The sequence below is a fragment of the Rhopalosiphum maidis genome, chromosome 4 (assembly GCF_003676215.2).
Source record: "Rhopalosiphum maidis isolate BTI-1 chromosome 4, ASM367621v3, whole genome shotgun sequence".
In the NCBI taxonomy this organism is placed as follows: domain Eukaryota; kingdom Metazoa; phylum Arthropoda; class Insecta; order Hemiptera; family Aphididae; genus Rhopalosiphum; species Rhopalosiphum maidis.
The window spans coordinates 53,610,570-53,638,542 of record NC_040880.1 but is presented as its reverse complement, the minus strand read 5'-3'; the positions used below and the strand labels follow the sequence as shown (position 1 = coordinate 53,638,542).

The 27,973-nt window shown below is 31.6% G+C and overlaps 1 protein-coding gene across 2 annotated transcripts; it reads left to right on the top strand.

Moving 5' to 3' along the window:
* The first annotated feature begins 336 nt into the window (after positions 1 to 336).
* On the top strand, positions 337 to 17,949 carry LOC113557050 (phospholipase B1, membrane-associated-like). 2 transcript variants are annotated; one of them, XM_026962331.1, is made up of 8 exons: positions 337 to 465; positions 9,763 to 9,943; positions 10,198 to 10,474; positions 11,452 to 11,678; positions 12,016 to 12,175; positions 14,948 to 15,093; positions 15,495 to 15,663; positions 17,160 to 17,329. In XM_026962331.1, exons 2-8 carry the CDS (start codon positions 9,827 to 9,829, stop codon positions 17,327 to 17,329), a joined length of 1,266 nt encoding a protein of 421 aa, XP_026818132.1. In that variant the 5' UTR covers positions 337 to 465; positions 9,763 to 9,826. The 2 variants fall into 2 exon arrangements, with proteins under 2 accessions (XP_026818132.1, XP_026818133.1); XM_026962332.1 differs by lacking the exon at positions 337 to 465 and adding an exon at positions 2,492 to 2,622 and having other exon boundaries at positions 17,160 to 17,949.
* Positions 17,950 to 27,973: the final 10,024 nt, after the last annotated feature.

The following is a 27,973-nucleotide window of genomic DNA, read 5'->3' as shown; positions in this document are numbered from 1 at the left end:
AGCCATATATATATATATATATACACACACACACACACTATATCGAACGTTTAAGTCATGGAGTAAGTTGCAGCGTTGCAGTTTGTTGCATATTATAATATTATATATAGTTGCGTTGTTGTGCGTATATTCGTATTATTAATATATCATTATAATAGTAATAATAATAATAATAATATGCACTGTTCTTTCGAAACAGCGAAGGGTGCATGCCGCAAATTCATACGGCTGTGTCTATAAGTATATATACAGTCCGTGAGTACGAACCTGTTCACATTACAGCCATAACATTATAATATCGTGTAACATTCGTTTCAAATTTACCGTTTTTGCGTTCCAAATCGTTTTTATTCGAATTTCGATTTACGATAAAACCGCAATAATCATTCGCAGAGAAATTACTCGTCCTTCGTACGCGATCAAGACTTGGCGATATTGTACAGAGTGACCAGTCAAAGCTAACTGGTAAGTTAAGCGCCTATACATAATACTATAATAATATTGTAAATATCATATATGAATATTGCGCGTTTCATATATTTTTACTATTTGAAATTGCACAATATTATAATCATTGTAGTGATACGATAATTTCCCGTTAATGTTATTTTTAGTGCTACTATTTCTGTTTTCAAATAATTTACATTTTCTAATCGGTAAAACATTTTTAGTTTATTCTACTGTAAAATAAATAAATAATTTAACAAATAATGTAAACATAATACTGACTACAATACCGATACACAACTATCATGTGTACGCGAGTTATAGGTCAAAAAAATGTAAATTATCGTGTCACAGGCAGATTTAACGGCAACGCTTGAGGTTTTGATAGTATTGTGTAGCGTTTTCGTTTACAATTGACTTTGATTGAAGTGAACTTTTTTATATCGTGATATAGTGTATTCTAGCCAACAATCATGAATTTTTTTGAACTTATTAGTAGTAAAATAATTCCTATTTACACTTTACATAGGCGCACTCGTGGTAATATCTACTAACATACGAACTGTCAAAATCGAGGTATCGAAGTGTCCTTTACCTATTTAAACTATTGTTTCATGTTTTCGAGCCAAAGATCCTCCTCAGTGGATAGGAAAAACATTTAAAAATAATTGGTGCAAAAACTACGGAAACATTGTACTATTTATAATAATTCGAAATCGGTCACTTTATTATTAGTGGTGATTTATTTAACTCGGGAAGTTGATTCGTATCTATACTGTATTACCGTGTTTTTAAGATTTTTAGAAAAGATACTATAATAAATTAATTTCTCTCTAAATAGCTATATTAATAGTTACATTTTTTTATGATTGGTTTTAAAAATTTAATACGATTGCATTGCAGAAAGGTAACTTTATAGAATATAGACTATATAGTACATACATGTAGTCAGATGGATAACTAACCTCATTTGACCGTCGCTCGCATTTACTATAGAGCACCAGGGTCTATAATTTATTTCATTTTATTAGTATACATGGTTTTGAGTCTCATTATACGGCCATTTCGGTGACGGTTTTCGACCTTCGCACTGCGATAATATTGTGGTCGACATATACGTGGCATATTTGGCGAAAGTTTTTAAAATTAATTCGTTTTACAACTTTTGAACATCGACTTATAGTAAAGACTTGACTGGTTTAAATCGTAGTTATTGCGTCAACTTCATTCCCCCGCGGTTGATAACATTCGTTGGATAGTTAAGTAACATATTTTATATTGGTGCCACGTGTCGTTACCGACGCAAGAATAATGATTGCCGTCAACTTATGCATATCACAATATTATGTTTACTTTAATATTATCCATGACCCATTCACGATTGTAATTATTAATTTGTTAATAACCATGATACGTTTTTTACACAATGTTTTGCGAGAATATTAAACTGGGTTAAGTGATTATTATTTTGTTGTTTTTTTTTTGGTCTTCTGCATTCGCGGTTTATTTCAACGACGCAATTGCGGTATTGTCGATTCTGAATTTCGACCAGAGGACGTTATGGCGCGAACGAGAAAAGAGCTATAACCCGTGTACGTGTGTGTATGTATGTGTGTGTGTGTGTGTGTGCGAGTAAAACAAACTCCTCTCGCGACGCGCAAACACGATTTATCCTTTACCGGATTGCCGGAAGTCCAGCGTGTACGCGCGCCCGGTCGAACCGCACCCCGCGGGTCGAAACCGCAGCGCTGCTCGCAACCGCCACCGCCGTCGTAGACGCGACGACCCGGTTCGGCGGCAGCGAATTCATATGCCATTAGTTTTTATTATCATAAATGTTTTATCGTCATTTATCATGATTATTCTCATAATAATAATTATACGGAGGTATTTTTTTTTCCACTCGTAATAATTGCCCGTCCAATTGCTCTGACTGACCGGCCGGCGTCGGGCGACCGGCGCACGCGCACACTCCGGGCCCCTCTGCGTACCGTAAAAGTCCGTCGACGCCGCCCCTTCGCCCACCCCGCCTGACCAGAATATTTGTGAGTGTGAGTACGAGTCTGTTATAGTATCTGTTACCTGTGCGCCGCTATCTCTTCGCCGACGACGTTATTTACCGTTCGACTCTCATCGCGGGGACCACGCGTCATGGCCGGCTGCGATCTCGATCTGGTAAGTATTCGCACAGCGGTTTTCATACACGAGTGTATTTTATTATATTTATTTAACTCTTATCACCCGCACCTATTATTATTTATCAATATAATATGTATTATAAGAATATAATAAAATAGATCATCGTCTCTCTCGCCTAACATTATTAAATTAAATACTTGTCGTCGTTGCGAATAATTTTCTAGTCGTATCTCGCTATTGCACATGCAAATCGTACAGTTCCGGAGTGTGTGTGTCTAATGTCTATCAGGTTTTAAACTCGTCTGTCAGGCCACTATTTTGTACGTCATAATATCCTCGGTCGCCTCGATATTGGCTCTTACTTTATTTTTTTTTTTTTTTTTTGTAATATTATGTATTATATGGCTCAAATACTAATACGAAAAGAAATTTGTCCCCTCGTCGATGCGATCGTGATATACAATTGGATGCCGTTGCATATAAGTTGCATACAATGTTCAATGCGTACTTATCTTTTGGCGTTTGAGCATTACAGTGGTTTTTTTTTATCGTTACAATAAATATTATTATCGAATATTCAACGACGTTTTGTCGTGCCAAATCACGTCCATGGGAAATCGCGCAACTATATACAGCAATATAATAATACAGTTATCAAGATCCGCCGTAATAGAAATCACGAGTGCAAATCGGAATCGAGAATCGCCGGCAGTATAACACACATAGAGCGCATAACCTTTCTAATGTAAAATTGTATTTTAATTTAATTATTACATAAATAATGCGTTATTATATGTGCACCGCGTATACAATCAATTGTTAATATGTCATGACTGCCGATATAGTGTTAACCTGTACACCGCAGCCCATAATAATGTAATGATTTACTATTATTATTAAATCGATTGGCCGAACCGTATACACATGCGATGTACTTTTTTCTGTAATTTATGTTTACGCGTGTATATAAAAACGTAAAACACGAAACGTCTTCCGCGTTCCGAAATCTAAAAACTCTATTACCACACCCACTAATACAATATTTATGATGAGTTCGGGATAGACGTATTATGTAGATTGGGTCAACGATGATCGTTACAACTTAAAAGTCTTCGAGCTGATAATATCTAATTATATGCGCTGTTTACAACCACTGCATTCGCTGCGGTATTATAAAAGTTAGGCGTGGGAATCAATATTGAGGACTTTTTTTTTAGTTTCCCTTCGTTTCCGATTTTTTTTTTCTAACAATCTACTATATACTATATTATACCTACTCTCGATTTTTAATCACTCGAACGAACCGGTTTCGGTGGATAAAATGTTGAAACAAAAAATAATATAACATGCATGATATATGCACCACCATAACATAATATATAGCTGCAACGACGGGCATAGCATAATATGGACTTACCATTATACGTATACAGCCAGCTAAAACCCGTTTTTCTATCAGTACCCCTCCCCTTATCGATGTAAAGGGGAATATAAATTGATCAATGATCATCGTTTGGCGGTGAATAAGAACCCTATAGGATAATCACCATGGCCATCTGCCATGGTACAGCTGACATATAATTCGTTGGACAACCGGATAGAAAGTGAAAAAATGAAAAGCACACATTATTTGATATTTCTTATATTCCGGTTTTTTCCTTATTGATATTATTATTATTATTATTATTATTATTTTCGATCTGCGTGCGGTATCCCAAAGCCGCATCAAATTATGTGTATTGCGTATTGTAAAATACGTTTGGGTGCGCTATACGGATGCAACAATTTCGTGATATGTCGCTTTTCGTTTTCGTCATTGTAGCGAATACCCACCTCTTCTCCTGGTGCATAATATAATAATGATAATCATATAATTATACGTATCAATTATGACCAAATCGAGTTTGCGCTCGTTTATAGCGTATTGCTCAACGAGTGACAGACACAAAAAAATATATTTATATACGATTTAATATGCGAATTTACCGGTAAACGCGTGCAATTATACAATAACTGCTTTTCTTACACCGATTTATATATATATATATAATGTGCGGTGCGGTGGCGGCGTGCATATAATATATATTATACCTATAATATAACGTGTGTGTGCCGGCGACGCAGTGATCTGGTTTCGCCGGGTCATCGTTTACGTAACCACGATCCTACAAATTATCACAATTATTATTATTATCTTTTTAAACAGACCAACCGGTCGAACGTCGTAGCTACATAATATAACCCGACGAGTATATGTATAAGTTGGTATAGCTAGCGCATTTCAAAGGTTTATATACACACGTGGCAGCAGATACCTACTCGCACTATGACAATATAAATACAGTATAAATAGTATAATATATAGTTGTATCACTGCAGCGCAATGAATGTAATATTATTGTTACAATAATAATTAAAATGTACTCGATAAACCATATTCGCGCAAACCACTTAATTCCTAGCCACCCCCGGGCCATACTTCGAGTCGCGATATTTTCGGGAATTCGTGGCGCAAAACTTTCCAAACGTATATACGTCACATAACGTCGTTTGCATAAATTAACACTCCATAATAATTACACTACACATTCCGATACAATATTAAACATATACTGGACCACCGAATTAGTAAATATAATATGTATAAATATATGCATCTATTTTCAACGAGTTTAGCGAGTTTCGTTTGTGCATATACATATTATATAAATATATGTAATATTATATGACACGTCATGTACCTACTACCTACTGCATAGATTGAAATTAAAACGCTATGTGATCTATTATACGTTGCATATCAATCGTGTACCTATCAAGTTTATAATTCATATAATTAGTATAGATATTCAAATCATATTAAGCCTGCAAACGATCAGTGATCAGAGAAAAACATTTTTTATGATTTAGCGATGAGACATAAATTGGAACTATAAAAGAAATTCGAATCGCGTCGTCTCGAGATTAAATAGTGGTGTTAATCGATAAGCATACGATGGGAATCGTGGCGGAAAGCATTTATTTAGTCGATAATGTTATAACATTGTTTTAATGATGCGGCTGAAATATTGCGAACGCAGGGCGTATAGTACAGCCAATTATAGAGGTCTATACGGAGGGAGCTTTTCCGTCTAGTTATATACGAATACATACGATACAATTCTAGGATCACGCATAATATTCAAAATTATTTTAACACCTAACGCGATATTTCCATAGGTTTTTGGTTCAATATCGATGGAATCATAATAATCGCTTGTTTTAAAGGTGATGGAACATAATATATAGGTAGTATAAACGCCGAAAATTTTGTCTGCTACTGCTACTGCAGTTGCTTACGCAAACGAATCCACTGTTTATAGGTATAAACTACGTGATGTATAACGTATTGGCCACAGGCCATACTATGCATCAAAACCGTAATTATAATTTTATTATCGACGTGTGCGAGCGCGTATATTATATATGGTGATATTGTACGCGTGCGCCGCAATAATATTTTCGCGCATTTATATATTTGGCCTTACTAAAATATGTTTACGTTTGGAAAGTATCGGTCCGATAATATTTATGGCCCGTTTGTGTATGTACATACCGATTCCACTTCCGGTAAACTCGGCGGGGGAATGAAAATCCTGTTTCTGATCCGATGCGTTATATATGTGTACGTATTATAATGTAATGCGGTTATAATCTGTGACATATACACATGGTGTTCAAGTAAATTATATTATTATAAATATCTGATAATATATATCATATAGAATATGCGGATATACAACGGAAATTGGCAAATTCAATAGGTATCTGCTGTATTCTGAGCTGGTATTTTTATTTTTTGAATTTATGTCGTGAATCGATCGGGTGGACGTTGGCTGCTCGTGAAATTCGAAAACGCGAATAAATCATTTCATTATAATAATAATGGTAATAATAATTATATGTACCGTACGTCATTACTATAAGCGCCGCCGTGACTGCAATGTCTCTGGTGGATAAAATTCGATCCGATATCAAAACCACAAACGTGATTACAATTCTATCAATAGTACATAGACATAATACAGTGTACGTATAACGATGTATAACAGTGGTTTTCAAACTGTGATCCGTGGAGCCCTCTGTCAGACTGATCTAGGTATTCGTGGGCTGTGAACACCTTTAAATCAGGTCGAATACACTGTTATTAGACGCGCCATGTTTAAATTATGGTTTGTAATATTTTTGATTTAAAATCGATATTAATATGGATCATGGTTTAAGGTTAACGTAGATTTTTTCAGCAACTCGATGGCTCTGTGAACAAAACAAAAACTTGATAACCGTTAGCGTATAATAGCTGTGATCTTAGTGTAGACTGTAGGGATACTCGGGATCCGATGATGAGAATGATTGACATTGCCGTAGTTTGTCGCCGCCATCTGACGAAAGATAACCGCCGCTGTTACGTAGTAGTTCGCGTAGACATACGCCCGTGGTAATGATTATTATACATTATACACGGACCGCATGCTTAGGTTCTCACGCGCTGGTTAGGTTAAGTGCAATTTTTTTTTTACAACGCGCGTAATTCGTCTTTGGCATATTGATATATTTTTGTCTTCGAGTTTCGTTTTATAGTTGTACTATACGTGTATATATTAGTAATTGGTATAGGTATATATTATAACGAAATCCAATTAGCTGATACAGCGGAGGTTACAGTTATAATAATATTAAATTTATCATTTTTGACTGTTATTGCGGTGTACTATTGTGGTCTTCTGCGTACCCACTACTCTGCACTCTCGAAAAAGGATGATTTGTTTTCTGACATTGTCGTAAACCGTAAATTTCGTAAAACCGTTGGTCTTATTGATTTGATAATTGTGTAATTTTTTTTCTAAAAATCTGAAAATATTAAATAAACATAAAACATAAAATCTTAGAAAAGAAATTGTCACTCTGTATAATGTGTGTAATATTGTATACGTTCGTCGACGTCTCCGGGCCCGACGGGCTCTCTTGTTTCGTCTCAGATAGTCCGAGTAATTCGACTATGTATTAATAGCAATCGGTGTTTCGTTTATTTTTATTTATTTTTACGACCTTAGAAAACTCATTAGAAAGCTTGCGGTTTTCTGTGTGCATGCGAATCTCGACCCCGGCGGCGGTGGAGGTACGCGACGTTTGACAAGTGAACGTGTTTTGTTTTTATTTATTTATTTATTTTTTTTTAATATCTTCGACAACATTTAATGGCACTCGATTAATGTGCCATTGAACCATTACTATTTATGCCTATAAAACGTTATACTGCGGTACAATAGCAATAGGTACATAACCCCGTGAGGTTTGATACATGTACGCAGACCGGTTCCGACAAAATACGACAATGCTATGGATTCGGGACAAATTGTAACCGAATATTACCTATATATATATTATATATTATATAAATTAATGTTTTAAAGACACGAAAATTACTAGACCGTTTTCAATAAAAGTTATATCAATCAGGTTCACACGTGAATTTTATTTTTGGTCTCGAAAATCGAATATTTTTTTGTTTATAAATAAGGTTACCATTAGTTATAGATAATTAAATAACTATTATCGTTGGATATCATTTCATATTTTTTCGTTTAAGCTAATAAAACTATATTTTATGTAAATGTAGAATTGAGTATAAAAATTATCATATATATATATGACAAAGGGTACGGTTCAGGTTTATTTACTAAAAATAAAAATATTGTTTACTTTTGACAAAAAACAATTGAAAAGATTTTTGACTGAAATGAAACAGAATCGATAAATAGATTGTCTACTAATACAAATATTATTAGTCAAGATATATTTAAATGAATCCACAGTGTTCTTAGCTATTATTTTGGGGATAAATCAGTCTAATTGCTTCGTGGAGTAGAAAGAATGTCTTAAATCGTCTATTTTACCCTTTCAACTTTAAAATAAATATATTTTCAGAAATTATTGTGTATTATTTATGTAATTTATATAAGAAAAAAAATATTTATCTTTTTACCGATGTTTCTATCTCTGTGATAAATTCATACAAATATTATAGTACGAACAATAACGTCGACCCAATCGTTGACTTTTGGCATATGACAGTGTTTTGACGATTTTTGCCGTCGTCTTATAAAATATTATAAACACTTTGATTTTAACCCACACGTAAGCCGACCGAATATGCGACGCCAAAACAGTTTGATAATGTAACGATGTATAATATACCTATACCTAAAAATTACAAACACACGAATGGAATCAGAATTTGGAATTTGAACGAACCGAGTGGGACGCGCGTTACGCAATCGTCTTTTGTCTCCTCGCTTCGAGCCCGCGTCGTTCCTATATGATATATTACAAAAAAAATGCGTTTTCTCGAGTGTGTATTTCACGACAACTGCAACACAATTAAATGTAATTATTTGGCAACGATCTGAACAACTCACGACCGGCGTGCTATGTATTATTTCTATGGTTTTTTTTTTTTTTTTTTGAGATTTTTAGTATTGGATTGACGATTGTCGACTGTGTACAAAAGACACGGAGAATAAACCCATCTTTCACAACTAAATAAATACAACACATAATAATAATGTTATACTACCGGCAACCGTGACGAAACACGGCGGCGACGACGTTCGACGAGATAATAATATATATTTAACCGGAGAGGTAAAACGCGCATAATCACCCATATGCGACAATAATGCCTATAGTGTATAATAAGTAATAACATAAACTTGACATACATAATATATATTCCACTCCAGTCATCTGTTGTCTATCTAAGACGAAAGAGAACGAAACAAAGCTTGTATTCTTGTATACGAAACGTGCGACGCATACGACATAATAATAAATAATACTTATATAATTATAATAAATACGCTTTGTGTTTGATAAACCGCTGTCGTCTCAAAAGTTGAATAGGTACTCTATATGTTATTATTTATTGTGTTAGGTAAAACCAAAATGTTATGTTTTTTATTGTGATGATAAACGAGACACAAACTTAGTAGCCGTTGATGAATCAAACGCAGTTTTAATAATGTATTTTAATATTATGCGATTATTACCTATATTATAATATTATAACTATGAAGTGTATATGCTTATTATTATTATAGTTATTTTTTTAATCAGTAGTCGTTTAATTTGTTACAGCTAAGTTAGAAAATGGACTTACGAACAAAGTAACCCACGATGAACGACGCCATCAAACGAAGCGATGTTGACCAATAGCTACGTCTTGATATATTTCTGCGCGGTCGCCTGTTGCACCGCCCAAAAGCTGACCTTCCAACAGCTTTTGCCCAACAGAAACAATGGCAGAAACGTCCGAATGGTACGCTTATATGTGAAATATAACATTATGCATATTATATTATAATGATTTACACCGTTTATAAATGCATACAGAAAGTTCTGCTATGTAAATATCCATAAATGTATTTAAATTCGGTATCGTCATTACTTATTATAAAAAAATTTATTTCTCGAACGCGTTGGATCTACTCGTTATCCTATGTATTATACTGACTTCCGGACACAATAAAATTGTCATTAATTGTGATTAGTAATTTCCGTTTATTCTTACAGACGCCGGCCGTGAGCGAAGACATCGTCATGACACCTGGACCCACAGGTATCAGGAGGCAACCATCGTTTCCAGGATCGATGCCGTTCCCGTGTAAGAACATGACGTCTCCGGGATTAGGTAGAAGCTCGGTCCGGCCGACCAGCGTGCACAGGCTCCGACCCGGTGACATTGACGTGGTGGGCGCAATGGGAGACAGTCTGGTGGCCGGAAACGGCGCGCTCGAGGAGTTCGCTATGGGAACGTTGATCGAATACAGAGGAGTGTCTTGGGCAGCAGGTACGAACGATCCACATTAAACATAACTTAATGTATCATAAACATATGGGTACAATATATTATAGTGATTTTTTAAGAGCCTGTTGACTAATTAAAGTGGGAGTGTTCTGAATAATTTATAACAATTTTTACAGCAGTTGAGGACTATATTGTGTTGTGACAAAAAGTTTACTAAATCATTGCTACTATAATTTTTTCATTCATATTTTTGCACCGGATATACCTGATTTATATTGAAATTCGAACTTTTTAGTTAATCTACAGTCTTGCAATCATGCTATAAGTACTAATGAATGACTGAGACATACGTATAACTGGATTTAAATTAATACCCAACGGGTTTGTAACTGTTACTAAGAATTGGTGCCTTTTCACATCTGACTTTGATTTAAACGTTGTTTGAGCTCTATTTAGGTATGCCAATTATAGTCAAGAATCAAACTTTTCATAACTTCGGTAGATCTTATGGAGTCCAGACATTAACTTCAAATTATTTGGTCACTATACAAAAAGTAAATATCTATTATTGTGTTAAACATATTTTTGTAGTGATCGAGAACTTGGAGCAATACTTGGATACCATATGTTAAAAATACATTTATTAGATTTGGGTTGGATTTATTTTTCTACATTCGTTGTGTTCCCATTATAGTGCAATATCCAGACAACAACATGTCTGACAACCAGTACGATGAATACGTAAATTAAATTATTGGCCCCAAGTGTAAATATTAAATATGAATACATATTATTATAATAGAGTTTAAAATGATGTGTTCCCGAGTAAAACACGTATTTTCCATTTCGAAATGTCTTTACGATATAACTAATAATGACGTGTCCAACACTGTTAGACTTAGATTTTTTTCGTTGTACACTTGTAGGTACACAATAATAATAATAGTAATAACGATGTGTTCGTGTGTATAACACATATACTTAACAATTGCATTTGTGTGTAATAACCTAACCCGCAGGCGGCGAAGCTACGTGGCGGAACTACCTGACACTGCCCAACATTCTCAAGGAATTCAACCCCGGGCTAAAGGGCTATTCCGTAGGAAAAGGCGAATTTCTCGCGCCCAACTCTCACATGAACGTCGCTTTCCCCGTGTCGGCCGACTACGACGCGTACAGGCAGGCGCAGTTCTTGGTGAAGAAGATGAAAAAAGACCCGGACGTGGATTTTAAAAACGACTGGAAGGTAATAACACGATATGCGTGCATAATATAATAGGTCGAGCACACCAAAAAAAAAAAAAAATAATTAAATAAATAAATACTTTTTCAATTTTGAAAATCAGCAGCTACTACTACTACTCAATTAGCGCAATACTTTTGTGACACACCTATAAATTAATTGTGTTTTTTTTGTATTTGGAGTGCCGGACCTAATGTAATAACAGTCATAATCAACACGTTATTTAAACACCATTAATTTAGCGCTGTCATCGACGTATACCTGCACGCGTATTAATTATTTATGATATTGTATGGTATATGAACAGTTAAAAATTACATTTTGTTTCCCTCGTGCACAGTTGATAACCATGTTTTTCGGCGCCAACGACTTGTGTTCGGGACAGTGTTACGACAAGGACGGCACGACTCCGTTGCAGCACAGCAAGAAACTGCAAAAAGCGTTAGACTACCTCCAGGCCAATCTTCCCCGGACGTTCGTGAACCTCGTACCCGTCCTAGGTGTGTTATTATGATATTCCTTCGATACAATATAATTACGTTGTGTATGTAGATTGTATGTATACAGTAGCGTGTGTGATAACAATATTACTGTTATCGTTGGTCAATTATTATTTTTGTCGATTTCGAATCGATACCCCGTGGTAGAAGTGGTAGAATTTAATAGACAATGTACGCGGATTCCCTCACGTTCCGAAATGCATTCTCACCAGGTAGTTACAGTTGAAATTGTGTGCATAGACAGTTACTAGTATACGACATTCGTAGACTCGGATATCTCTCTCTATGTATATATATTTGTCAACTTGACTCCGACCGATGTACAATAATGTGTTTACCCGGTATCGGTTAAACTATATCTACTACATCCGCCATCAGTAGTAGCAAGTGAAAACGGCGTGCACTGTTGCACGTACGACGAGCCTATATATGAACAGCAAGGTTAAAGCGTCGATAGGGTAACAGTGGATATACGTGTTCCCGTGACGGAGTGGAAACCGCACGCTCGCGACACATATTATACCGTAAACCCGGTTAAGTTTAACGGATCGTTTGCGCCAGACATACCTACCTATATGTACTGTGTGTGTGTGTGTGTTATTATACGCTCGTTATGAATGAGAGCCGCGCCAATTCACTTTCACGACTCGGACCCCACGGAATATATGAAAAAAAAATGCACTATCATCTTTAACGTAGTGGTTCGTTCATTCACCGCGGGCGTCGTTAAACAATTATATAACTTTCAGACTCGGGGTACATTATACTTTAATTTAATAATGTATTATTATCATAATTGTTATTATTATTAATGCGACCGCATTGCGGCAATCGTTTTTAACGTTAACCGTGGTTCACTCTGCCAATAATTGTATATCTTTTTTTTTGGATCGACATGTGAAACTATACGCGTAATAAAATCGACAACAAATCGCTCTTCCACAACATCAGGTATTGTATACCGTCGGGGTGCGGTATATTAGTGACGAATGGACGGCGGTATGATAGTCGTAGTTCGTCATCCACAGACAATCTCTTAAATCTTCTGGAATCTTAACGTCGAGCCGAAAAATCATCACATTATACCGTTAGTATTGTGGCTATGGGAGTGAGGTACATTATTGATCCGTTATTATAATGATATGGCCAAATATCGCCGTTTTCAAAAGTCATACTCGAATCTATCTCTCACTTATAAATCGTCACAGTTATAGGCATGACAGATTAACATAAATATTACGTTAAACACTGTTAACAGCACCTACACTATTGTGCCTAAACCTATTCTCGATTAGACGTTCGAATAAAGCCAAACCCAAAAGTATAATAGTTTTCTATAATTATATGACCCCGACGGTTGCCAAGTTCGAATTTTCAATTATCATTGTTCGTCGTCGCAACGCGGATCACAAGCTTAATTGATTATTATACCGTTATTCTTCGTCGACGACGGCGGCGATGTGCATAGGCCGACGCGTGTCCTGTAGATCGGCGAAATTGTTATTAATATTATTACCTATACTTACTTGTTATTATTATTTCTAGTGTCGCGTTCAGACGTAAACAATTATTTATTTTGACATTATCGAATGACCGTCCGTCGGCGTTTTGAAATCGCGTCTGGAAAGTGGGCTGTTGTACTGCGCGATATACCGTCGCACCGCGGACGGAGGTGGCGTATTATAACACATTGTGTATATAGAGTCACCTCGAAACGCGTTACGCATACGAAATGAACTTCCAAAAAGAGCTTGTATCGGAAACGAAAGTGAAAGCCATTTCGCGCGCGCACTGTCAATGCGAACGTATTCGTGTCGCGTATAATAGGTGCCTATGTATAATATAATACAATATCATTGTTTTTAACGTACTGTTGTAATGTGCAGTGTACACGAGTGAAGGAAACCAATATATTATGCGAACGGTTAAAACGTAATGTATCTCACGTAATTTATTAATATTAATGGATAAACGAAAATACTGCGGGTTGTCGATGGCCGATGATTAGAAATGAATCGACCATTGCATTATTATTGCAGCGCCGCAGGCGTATTTGTAATTTTCCCGGACCTGTGCCCTTTTAAATATTACCCATATATTTTCGTCATTATTTTTTCTAATTTATTCTAATAATCTATAAACATATTATTATAGTAGATTTTTCAATATGTTTTTCCTATTTTAATATAGGTAAATTGTAAATGTATTTAATAATACATTTTTTGAACTAATTTCACACATAAGACGTGCTATATCCGGACATATAATTAAATCTAACCATTGTTGTGGAGGTAAGGTGATATTGCATAATTCGTACATAATATATATAAAACAAAAAACTATTATATTTTATACGAACAATAATGTAATTCATACTCTCGGGCTTAATGATTTCTAATTGAAGCACCGCACACTGATGTTATATTATTTTACAACAGTATTCTTAATCTTCTCCCTTTTACGACTTCGGTGTGGCGTGTAATTTGTTTTTCTTGGAAGTAAACGTATTATAAGACACCTACCTCGTTCAACGGATGAAACTGTTTTCGGATGTGATTACGTCATAATAATATAAACTCTATAAACTGTAAATTAATATTTATTACTATTCGAATGATGATGCCCATCGCTAATACAAATACGACCACGCATAATGTATATTATATAATATAATGGTAGTATGCAAGCGATGTTTTGTTTTCGAAATAATGTTTTATTGTAATAATAATAATAAATCAATTTTAATAGTTGTTTTCTTGTTTATCTTTGCAGACGTGTCGGTCAGCGTACGCGTGAAGAGGTCGTTCATGTGCCATATGCTACACAGATTTTTCTGTACTTGTTTCCACCAAAAGGGAAACGAAATGGATCAGATAACGCAAATGGTCCGAGATTATCAGACTGCCGAACAGATTTTGGTTAGTTTCTTCCAATATTGTACCCAATGTTTGGAAAACCGGTTAATATCACGGTTTTTCAAATTCTAACACAATAAACAAAACCGTAACCAAAAATAGATTTACAAAAGTCCAAAAATATTAAAATATCTAATTTTTTTAATTTAAGTTATCACATATTTTTAGTGTACAGATTCTGTACGTATGTATGTATTCTTTTTATAATAAAGAACACCAGTATTTCATAGCCATCATTATTGCACTCGATATTGGTAGTTTGGGGAATGTGACCGTAAAAAATTAAAAAATTAGTATTTACAAATAAATTAAAATACTATATTTATTGATATAAAAATCGTATTGATATATTCCTTTTATTCGTTTTTAACATTTGTAATGTTCTTGTTTTTTTTTTTTTGTAGATCAACAGTGGTAGATACAACAAAAAAGAAGACTTCACTGTAGTTATCCAACCGTTCATCAAACTGTTCAATGCGCCGCTGGACAAGAAGCGACAATTCGAAGAAGTCATAGACATATCGTTCGTCACCTACGATTGTTTCCATTTCAGCCAAAAGGGACACGCTTTAGGTGGGTACAACGCAGTGCTCGTTGGAAATTCACACATCCGATGTTTTGCAGTTTATAATGTATATATTATACATTTATACAACAGTGATCTTTAACTGGCGATGGCGGGTCACGACGAAATTTAGCTTCAAAATTGGGTCACAAAATGATTTTAATAAATGGGAAAAAAATATTATTTAAATTTATTTAATAATAAATAAACAAATATGATAATAATAATAATAACATTAATAACAATGATAGTTCGATTAAAGATTAGTCCATTTTTGGCATTTTCACTCATGTAAAATGTATTATTCAACAATTTAATTTTCTTTTACACGTGGGGGGTCGCAAAAAATTAAATACATAACTAAAATGAGTCACCATAAATAAAATTAAAAACCACTGATTTGTATACTGTTGGAAAGCAGGAAGGGTGGATTCCATTATCAACTAAACTACGTGACTTGATGATATAGTCGAAGATTAATTGACACTTAGACAGTGTAACTCTGTATATGTGTATTGTTTACTCATTACATGTACTAACTACTTACTATATTAATATTATTATTAAAAGGTCTTGTAATCCCTATATTCTAAATTTATGCAGAGTGTACCTACCATAAATTTCGTGGGATGCCCCTTAGCATTTCATATTCCTCTTACTTATACATACCTATATATGTATATATCAATTTTAAATACAAAGAAATACAATTTGTCAAATTGTACATTTCGAATACTAACTATACTAATTATAGTATCTATTATGTTTTGAAAGAATTTTATTTTAGATCACCGAATAAAAAATATGAAGGTTGTCATTAAAAAAAAACATGTTATAATTACTTTGAAGTTAAATTTTTCTTTTAAAAAACAAAATTATGAACAAAACAAGAATGATTTATGTTAATTTACAAGCACTTGCATATTTTTATTAAAGTAGAATAAACTAATGATTTGTATTGCGAACAAGAAGGGATTACACTGTACTAGTTTGCTATTCTTTACAGGTGACATTTTTCCCGTCCTTAGTAAACTTAAATTCAATTAGTGAATATTTTATTTAAATACCAACTTAACCTTAACATATATACAAAAAACAAAATCATATAATCAGACTAATAATTTTTCAAGTTCACAGACTATGCCTTGTCATTTATGTACCATCTATTGTTTTTTTGTACACATTTTCTGAGCTACACGTACTACTTGCACTAGGTCTATATGCTTGTCAATGTCCTTACTTCTTAATATATTATAATTTTTAATTAAAATGTTATTAAAACACTTAAAATCGAATTAAAGAAATTCAAATAATACGTAATCTACAATTCAAAAAAGTAATTTAAAAAATAATTGATTTCTACGTCAAGTACAGTAATAGTCAGCATTATTTTGATAATCCCACCGTTGATCTCCTATCACTATATGATATATTGTACGACATCAAGTCATGGGTACTCAATATTAGTCGTAATATATTAACCGTGAGTTTTTTCAAATTCTAGCTGCAAATTTGCTGTGGAACAACATGATGCAACCCGTCGGATCAAAATCAGAGACCACGATGGACTTCATCATGAAGGACTTCGTCTGTCCGACGGTCCGCAGCCCGTATATATTCACTGCCAACAATTCGGCGCCGTTGGATTATCAAAACGATAACAGGCTTAGATGAACGAACAATCGTACAACATCATTCCAGTCGTAAAAAATACGCGAAGACACACACGTAGATTATGAGTACATGCATAATTTATAATTATCGTTTTTAAATTGTTTTATACTGTGTATACATTATTATTTTTTCTTATGTTTTCTCAACGTTCTTTTATTATTATTATTATTATTTTAAGAGTTGCATATGATTTTATACTTGTACACAAGTGTGTACGCCACGCCACGTCAACGAGTTCCGACTTCCGAGAATTCCGGCAAGCCATTATTATTATAATAACGTACACATAGATAATATATAATATTATAATATGAAAAAAATTGCATTTCCTCCCATCGTATACACATATTGCAACGCGTGTTTATCCTATCCGCTCTGGAATTTCTGACCGTATTTGACGTCAGATACCACTAAAATACCAGGTACAACCTATACCTAAAGACTTTTTTTTTTTTATTTTATTTTTTTTCATATTTATATGTTTTTCTCGTCTCTTACACAATATGTGGTCATATAAGTAGTCACTGAAATTACCATAGCGTATATACATGGTATTATAATTGTTTTTACGATGATGTTTATTGATATAACAATACAATAAAAACATGTATTATAATAAAGACTGTGATTTTCTTATTTATTAAATGTTTCATAATATATAGCTGCGCCCTACACATTTAAAACGTTAGATTTAGGTATTCGATTATTCCGATTCGTAGTTCATAATAACCAGCGGTTATAATGATGTGTTTTTTAGAGTGAGAGGGGGAGGGGGGTAAAAATAAATAATCAACGAAACAATAATATTATAAGGGGTAATATTAGATATATTGTGTTCCGTATCTATTTTTTGAATTATATATAAAATAAATATACATTATATGCGATGTATATATTTAAATTATGATTAAAAGGTGTAATGGCGAATGATCAAATATACAAATACTATCATTATTATTATAGATTGTAATTTTTTAAAATTGTATTAAATTAAAAAGGCCAATCGTTTTAATAAGTGCGGTTACGCATAAATTATAATTCACGATCGATTTCGTATTATATTTTTTTACATGTCGTTGTTGAAGTCTCCGAAAATCACGTTGCAGTAGACCGTAAACAGTGAACATCACAATGGTCTCAATATCTCATATACTATGCGCAAAACACATATATTATGTATTCAAACGGGTACCGGTCTATTAACATTTGTATCATAATAATATAATGATAATATGCATTGTTAGCTGTTCGTCTTGGACGATTTCCAAATGGAATATTCTGTCCTATAACGTGTAACACACAACCGGAATGATCTGTCGGGAAAAACGCTCGTATAGTTATTATTATAATATATTAATATGCGTTATTGTAATCATGTACATAATACCGTCTGCATCCGTCGTCGTCGCGTAGTCGGGTCACGAAAAACGTATCATAAATCGCGATAACACAGAACAAATATTTTGTAAACGTAATTTTTTTATTTTTAAATTTTCTCCGTTTTTCCGTGTTTGTCATAATAGGTAATGTCGTGGGTCATTGTATTCCATGCAGGACCCGCGTACAAAAAACCCGAACTAACGCGTTCGAATGTTCTAGATAGAAAGAAAAACGAACGGCGCGGAATATAATATCTACTACGTCGTTAAAAACGGCCGAATCTCGGGCGGTCCGCAATTTTTTTTTTTTTTTGTCAATTATTTACACCGGACAACACCGGGCGCCCTTGAATGCGATGATTTCGGCCATAATATTATTATTTACGTACTATTATAATATGTACACTCGTGCTGCATTATAGTTGTCGACGACTGTATCATAGTATCGTATCGTTTTATGAGACAGAGCCGATGCCGCGAGAATCCAGGAAAACGGTTAATGTGCCGCAGATGCGGATGTGAAAAATAAATCACACATCGCTATAGGTAATAATGATAATAAAATTATGACGGTTGGACAGTTTTTACTGCATACCTACTCGTCGACATCCGGGTATGGAATTACTTCTTGCTGAAGTTTACTGATTGCGCTTAAAATGACCTTTTTACAATGGACCAGTTGCGCTCGGTTATTTTCAGGGTTAATAGACTAATTGCGAAAATAAATAGCCGTTGGTAATTAAAACTGAAAACAATGTTTACTGTGTACAGTATAAATGTATATAGTTACTTTACTTGAATAAAATCAAAATATATAAAAATTCATACTTATTATAAATAAATTTAAAATAAACGATATAAGTTGTACATATTATAATGTCATCGTTGTGTTTACCTATAGGTTATTATAATATCATCTCAAACATAGTGTTATTAAATATTCGAATACTTGTATTTAAATACTTTTCAAATACTTTTAGACCAATGTATTTTTAAAACACTAAAAAATACTTTTTATTTGTGTTTTTATATTCTAGAATACTAAATGTTTTTTTTCATCCTAGTGTTTTACTCCAAATTTCAATCACCAACATTTAAAAAATTTTTGGATCACTCCGAAATTACTGTATAAGTTATTATCTAATATCTTGTACTTATTAACGTATTTTATTTATTAACTCAAACATTTATAAATACGTTTAAATACACATATATTTTCGAATAATGTTAATTATATATAAAAATAAATATTTCAATATAAAATTTATTGAACTAAAAAAAAGTATTTGTTCAAGTATTTTGAATACTTTTAAAATTATGTATTTAAAAACGTATTTTAAGCACAAATGACACCAAGTATTTAAATACATTTGAAAAGTATTCTTAACAAGACTGCAAAAGCAATATTGTGGAATTAGTCCGGCAAGTATATTGACATAGCAAGTGTTGTGAAAAGTTGCTTTCGTCTTTAGGTATCATTCAACAAATGCACAGTTTTGTTTATATGTTGCGGTGTTACAATATGTTGTTTCATAAAGTCCTAGATATTGATGTGTAGAATATATTTTTTAACAATAAATATTTATAACTCAGCTCAATTACTAGTAATCAGATAATCTATATAATGTATAAGTTTTTAGTTTTAAACTAATAAAATAGTTTATGTATGATAGATCAATGTTGATAGAATTTTATTGGAAGAAAACATAAACTTTTTTGTCTGAAAATAAAACTAAAAGATTAGTGCAATTATACTGTGTGTACAGAACGTAAAATAATATTAAAACACTGATCATAAAGTACAAATATAAATTTATTTTAGGTACAACTGGTGCACACCCGCTGCAGCAATAATACCATACAATATTATCCCGTGGTTATGTAAGTAGCCTGCTATTGTTAATCGTTTTGTCGAGTACTCGTGTCTTTATTAGTTCATTACGTACAATAATAATAATAATACTATTATTATTTGCTCGCATTCGTTTTTTTAAACGTATCTCACATTGGCACGCAGGTCCTTGTCCACGGCGGGCACACGCGAAGTTTACGTGAAACATGATATTATTCTGCTACCGATTACTTATAATGGGTATATTATTAGCCATTAGGTATAATACAAAACATATACAATATATTATAATATTGTTTTAACATATTATACATTATTATTTATACAGCCTGCCAATCTACACTGCCGTATCGCTTAAAACGATCCAGAAAAATCTACGGAAATACATGTCAATCGCAGTGTATTACGAATTTACGATATTTTACAGATTCAAATGTCACGCGCGTTACATTTGATTTTTAAATGATTAGTTTATTTCTTTAGTAAACCTGCTTCAAAACGAATTAAAATGTCCGATCAGCGATCGTGGCTTTTGAATAAAATCAGGCAGAAAGTTCTCGAGTGCTTTTGATATTATATTCTTAAGTGTGAGGTAATGACCAACACCTAATTAGTCAAAACCAATGTTGTACGTTTTTACCTATATACTCATCAGCTGGTTTTTCCAATATATATATATTGTGTACAGTTAACTTTGTTATTGTTGTTGTTGTCGAATTATAATAAGTACATATTATTTTATTACTATATAATTTATAACAATGTTATTATTATATAAGTTATGCGCACGACCTTGTCAGGGGTGGGGAGGGGGAAATGAATATTGTTATTACCGCCTTATACACGTATATGAATACTAGTACGCATATTTATAGTAAATATAATAATATTACGTACAGGACTCGTTGCCATCGCACGTCAGAAACGCGTTGAAAACCCATCCGATTATTATGATCATAATTACCCATATTTGTGTACACTACACATTGCTGTGAGAACGGTTTGCTGTGTTTTATATGATTTGAATGATGATTAATGATTGTATTGATGGAAATAAGAAAAAAATCCCGATGTTTACCTGAATCCAATGTAGACGTCATTAGACGGTTTTTATTTGTTTTGTAAACAGCGGTATGAAGTTGCAATATTCCTTGGCACTAAGATAAAATTAGTACACATAATGATTCAATGAGGTTTTTTTTATTTTTATTTCGTAGATGCGATTATTCAGCAGTCAATGATCTTAACCGGTTTTAATAAATGTACAGTTCCGTTTTTAAAGGGTCTTATTTAAGTAGGTACCATAAGAGATCATGTTATGACGTTATGTATGATATATGTAATAGGTACAATTAAACGATATTTTAACGCCTTAACTATAACCACCCCGACAATTTAAATAAAATACATTTATCTATCATTTTAGAATGTATAATTTGATTATATTATTTAATTTTATATTTATAATTTGGCTTTCTTGATATCGGCCGGAAAATGAACAACATGTTTATTTTAGCCGGCCAATACTATTACTATTATAGTGGTACAGTCTATATATAAGTATTGGTGTAACGGATTGTGAACTTTATAAGACTATTAGTAAGTGTGTTATTTGAATGGATTAAAGGATCGTTAAATCTAATTGATCAATGATCATACGACACTCGTTCGTTATCAAACTTTGAAATGTTACACGACGTTTTAACGTTTACCTTTATACAAACCGTTTTCTTATATTTTTATTCAAACTAGCGCATTCGAGATTTAAAAGTTATAATGACGTGAACCACAACATAATCGAAGTTCTTACCAAATAAAACACTTGTACATGGATACTCTACAAAACACATTTTTATTTTTTATAAATATACTTATTGAGTTTTCACGAATTTAAATTTATATGCCATTTCCGTTTTTTTTTTTATTTTAAAATTCAAATATCCTTATCTCATTATTAATCCACACCATATTGTCTCATTTCTGTATTCTTCATTATTAACTTTCTCGTGTCTATAGCAATTAACGAACGGACTGTAGTGATATATATGTATGATGTTCATATATACATAACCAATCGTATGCTTACAAAATAAAATCTAGTTTTAAGCTTTCTTTATTTTACAAAGTTGTATAAACCTATTTTCTGTAGGTTTATTATAATGTATAATATATGCTTATATAGGTAATAACATAATGATTTTCATATTTTATTATAGTACCTACTCGAGAAAAGACAATACCAAGAAATTTTTAATGTTTTTGCATTCGTAGTTTTACACGGTTTTATTGCTAGTGTTAACAAACAAATTATAATTTTAATTAATCAATGTATAAATTATAATTTATTTAGATTATAGATATATATTAGATTAACGAAATGGATAATGAGTATGTCATATCAATGTGTAAATGTTTTGGTATTATTCGCATTTCAGGTAAGGTTTTAGTATTATTCAGGATCAGGATTGTATTAAAATGACAACTTATATAAATTTTAACATTGTCCTTAATAATAATTGCACATATGGATACATAATTAGTTAACCTGTTAATGATCATTTTATAATTTTTATATACGAATAGTAGTATCATTGATGAGCCAATCTATATTATGATAAGAGAATCGTGGAATTAATTGAATTAAAAAAGAAACTAAAATAAGAAAGCCGCCTCTACTATTATATAGTTACACTATATCATTAACTATTCTAATTTAATGATTAATAACGTTTAAAGTGTGTAATATAATTTTATAAAAAAAGGTTCGAAAGTTGACGTTCTAAAAAATATCAAATAAAGACTTAAAAATTTAATAAATAATTTTTAAATACTTTTATAGTTTTCTAGCTGGTCATAGGTACTACATTACTGCTTATATGAAATTATAATTTATACGGATGATATGTCAGGCGCACATAGAATGATAAAAGTTCAATACACCTTGTTATTAGATTTGAGTTCCAAAAACCTACGGCCTACAGGTACGCGATAACCAACGCGGTATTAACGAACGAATTACGGTTCGAGGTTGTTCAAACGAATCGCGTCCCGATTAAAATGCCAGAGTCGATTAAACACGAATTTACGATATTTTTTTGTTGAATCTTCGAATCACGATTTTAATATCATAGTAATAAAATGTTATTGATTGTTATCATTTGTCGTGCGTTAACGATATAATTATAATCTGCGGGTATTAATGATTATACGACATGAAAATTATTCTTCCAGTAACCGTTCTGACATTGTTTTCTGATTTCAAAACGCAAGCGGCAGATTACATTATGGAAGAACTTCAAAACGTATAAATGAGGATAATCATTATCAAGTACCTTATCTGTATAGGTATTGTCAGAATAACGTAAAATATATAGTATAACTAGAGCGCGATACCAATCAAATATGCGCTAAAAATCTGAAATATGCATAAATATAATACGCACTAAAATGTTAAAATATGCATGAAAAATAAAAATATGAATAAAAAATTTTTTTTAAACATTAATAAAATATATTTAAAAAAATTATGAAATCCTATTATAGATACTTATTTATTTTTCATTTTTTTTCGTCATCTTCGTCATCTTGGTATACATATTTTATTTCCCCGATTATTAAGGTTATATTTGGGAAAACCATTTATACCTAAAAGTATACCTATTAATTTATTTTGATATTAATCGAAACTAAAAAAAAACAACATCGAAATATGCACTAAAAGATGAAATATGCAAATATATAGTTCTAAAAAAGTTTCATTTATTAAATCGTTATGCCATGAAACAAATTTTGTGCTCACTAAGCATATCATACGATTAACCAAAATAAATATACAAATGCATATAAATCGGTACTCTAATTATATCAATAAAGTGGTTGGGCTTTTCTTATTTTGGAGATGTCTAACTAATAAATTCGACGAATTATTTTTACTACACATTTTTATTTGATGTATAATCTTTATAACATGAATATCTGATTTTGATCGTAGTAAAAATAATTTTCTTTCTTGGAACACATAAAATATGAAATACTCAACAAATTATACATTAAAAATACAAAATGTAATCTTTGATCGTCACAGGAAAATTAGAAAGATATCGAAAAAATTGAATAATATGCGAGAATATTTTACAAATTCTTGTGCCGATCAATATAATAATATAATATTTTCACCACTCACCAGTCATCTCAATCAATTCACTCAATTAAAATATCTGAAAATGTATAAATTACCATTACTATTTATAAGTTTATACTATCATTCTATAATTTGTTTAACTTTTTTCACAATCAGTGTAGTTGAAGATTAAAGATGAGGAGACAAAACTTCCATAGCGTCTATTTGCGCATACATATACAAAAAAATTATTATATAAAACAGCACACGCATACATGTAAATATATTTCACTAACAATCTTCGTTGTGATAGCCCGCGAGACTTCTTTCACTCATCTGTAACAAAGGTTTAAAATGTTTTATTGAGTTTTTCAATAAAAACACAGTATTTAAAAATATTCTATAATATTATAAATTTTGCTGAATTTAAAATTATGCCTACATATTGTGTACACTTTGAATATTATTATAATTAATTATCTAGTCTTTACAGTCACAGACTCTTGAAATACGGTTTAATTTGATATTATTTCTTCTACATAATTTTAATGCATCACAAAAATCTTATAATATTTTGCTATAAATTAACTTTGGTGAAAAAATCAAGTATCTTTCTATCTACGAGTAATAGTAATAATAATATTTAAACTGATCATATATATATACATATAATATGTATAAATGCATAATATTAAGACCTATACATTTTATAAAATAAAAATTAAAACTTTTTAAATATTGCATATATATGTTATATTTATTGAAAAATACAATAAAACATAGCATAAATCTTAATTTAAGACGTGTTAAGTTAGCAATAATTATTTTGTTGATTTAATTATATTTTATATGATAATTTATATTTTTTTTCTACAATTATTGGTAGAAAACATGTATATACAGGTATATCGATTGAAAACAAAGTTACCAAAAATGATAAAAGCAAGTATGTGTTTATATTAAAATATTAAATTCAAGATATAGTTTTTATAAGAACAAAAATTATTCAGTACCCATTTACAGCAATTTTTTGTAAAGTGATTATCGATTGTTCAGGTAAATAAAACGTATCTTATAAATCATAAATCATAATATATACAATTATTAGATTTTTTTTTTAATTATCAACCAATTTTAAGTTATAACACGTCTTTGCGCTTGATATATGATTTAAAAATAGAACACTAATTTGATTATAATTGTTTAACTAGATACATATCATTATATTATAACATAGAACTGTATAAATATGTATATTTGTACCGATAATGGTTTTAAATTGTAGATTTCTTCGCGCAGAGGTCATTATAAATGTATTTTAACATTATAAATATTACCTGTTTAAGAAATAATATCACGATATAATATGCAATCTACACCGAGTGGTAAAATAACAATTTATATCTATGACCGCTGTGACCACTGATTGAAGTTTTAGAGTTATTTAAATTAATACTTAACTAATAATATATATAAGATGATTTATCGAGTATGCAGCTCACCTAAATTGTATCCACAGATGATACATATTATTCATATTTTGATTTTTGAAATTTTTATTAATAATTAAATACCAAATTTTAAAACATTGTGGACTTACTATTATCCTTACTTTAAAAATTCAAAAACTACTCAGTTGAATTTCGATGTAGATACATATAATAAAAATGTATATATATCTGCCTAACAGTTAAAATTAAAAAAAAATGCTTTTAGTTTGAAAAATAAGTATAATTAATATATTTAAAAACTTTTACAACCGTGTATAGGTAGATAATAAAAAGTAGGAAATTATTGATATTATAAACTATATTACGCGTACACTGCGACATTATAATATGATAATATGCAAGTTATACATATACTTGTTTTAAATTTACGTGAAACTTTTATTATTATTTATCGCGTATTCACCGTCTTTCATGAAGGCAAACAACGTATTATCATAATAATATATACGCTCTAAAGCATAATGGATGAAGTACTATGCTTGCGTTTGTTTTAAGCGGTACATATAACTACATAACTACAATAGAAGAAAAAAAGAATGAATTTCACTTCAAATCGCTAAACAGCTCAATCCGTCCGTATGGATCATTTGTTATTAGAAAAAGACGAATTCATTGTGATTTGAAAAAGTTATGTTCCTTGGAGATAAGTAGGTACATATCGTTTAATTTTACTAATGGCTTTTTTCTTTTAATATTTACAATTGTAATGTTTATTACATTATTATGTACCCAACTCAATCAATATTAAACCTTATATTATATTGTTGTTAGCCTAATATGTTTTTATTTGGAAATATATTCAATAGAGAAAATAGCAAATTGCTAAACGTGATGTACGCCTTGTAATATCACAGTAAGTCAAGAATAAGACAGCAGACCACGAATTCAATTCCGTAAATTGTATTACCATTATAACACGGTGTTCGATTTTATTTTATTTTAATTTATTACATTACTAAAACGAATTAACGAATTAAATTTCCTAATGAATTTCTTAGATTTATTCAATTTTACTGGTTGTTTAGGAGGTGATAAATACATAAATTCATTAATGTATATGATATACTTATGATGTTCTTGTATTGCTATATTGTGATGCTTAATAATATATATTAGATTTACCGTAATTCTTGCACAACGTAACAAGGCTACAAACTTACATATATATATATATATATATATATATGTTCAATAAAATTATTATACGACTTTTAGCGATTTCTAGTGCATGTTTTAATATATTCATATTTTTATCGTATATTAGTAGAAATTTTATTTTTATTACGTTAATTTGACATTACGATTTCTATAAAATAATTCTCGATTAAATTATTATAAATTGTATTTCATATTTATCGGACGAGGCGGTCGGTCAAATAAGTAAATATATTATTATAATCACATTAATAGTTACTATAACGTGTACAACTACGTCTATTTTACGTACCTATAGGTTGGAAATTATGAGAATGGGAACATTTAAAAATATAATAACCAATGTATATAATTTACTAGCTACATTATTATATCTGCAACACTACACGTTAAGGCATTACTGCAGTATGTATAATTTTAAAAAAATCATCTAGCGTATCATACATTGACGTCAGTGCTGCATTAGAATGTTATCGAAGATACTCCGCACATGTCTGACGTAGACATATAGAAATTAAATGAAAGTTTAGATACAATGCGGCACCATCACGAGTAGTTGTAATATTGTTTTGATGTGGCTTAAAAACGGTGCAAACAACAATTTCATAAACAGAAATTTTTGTTAAA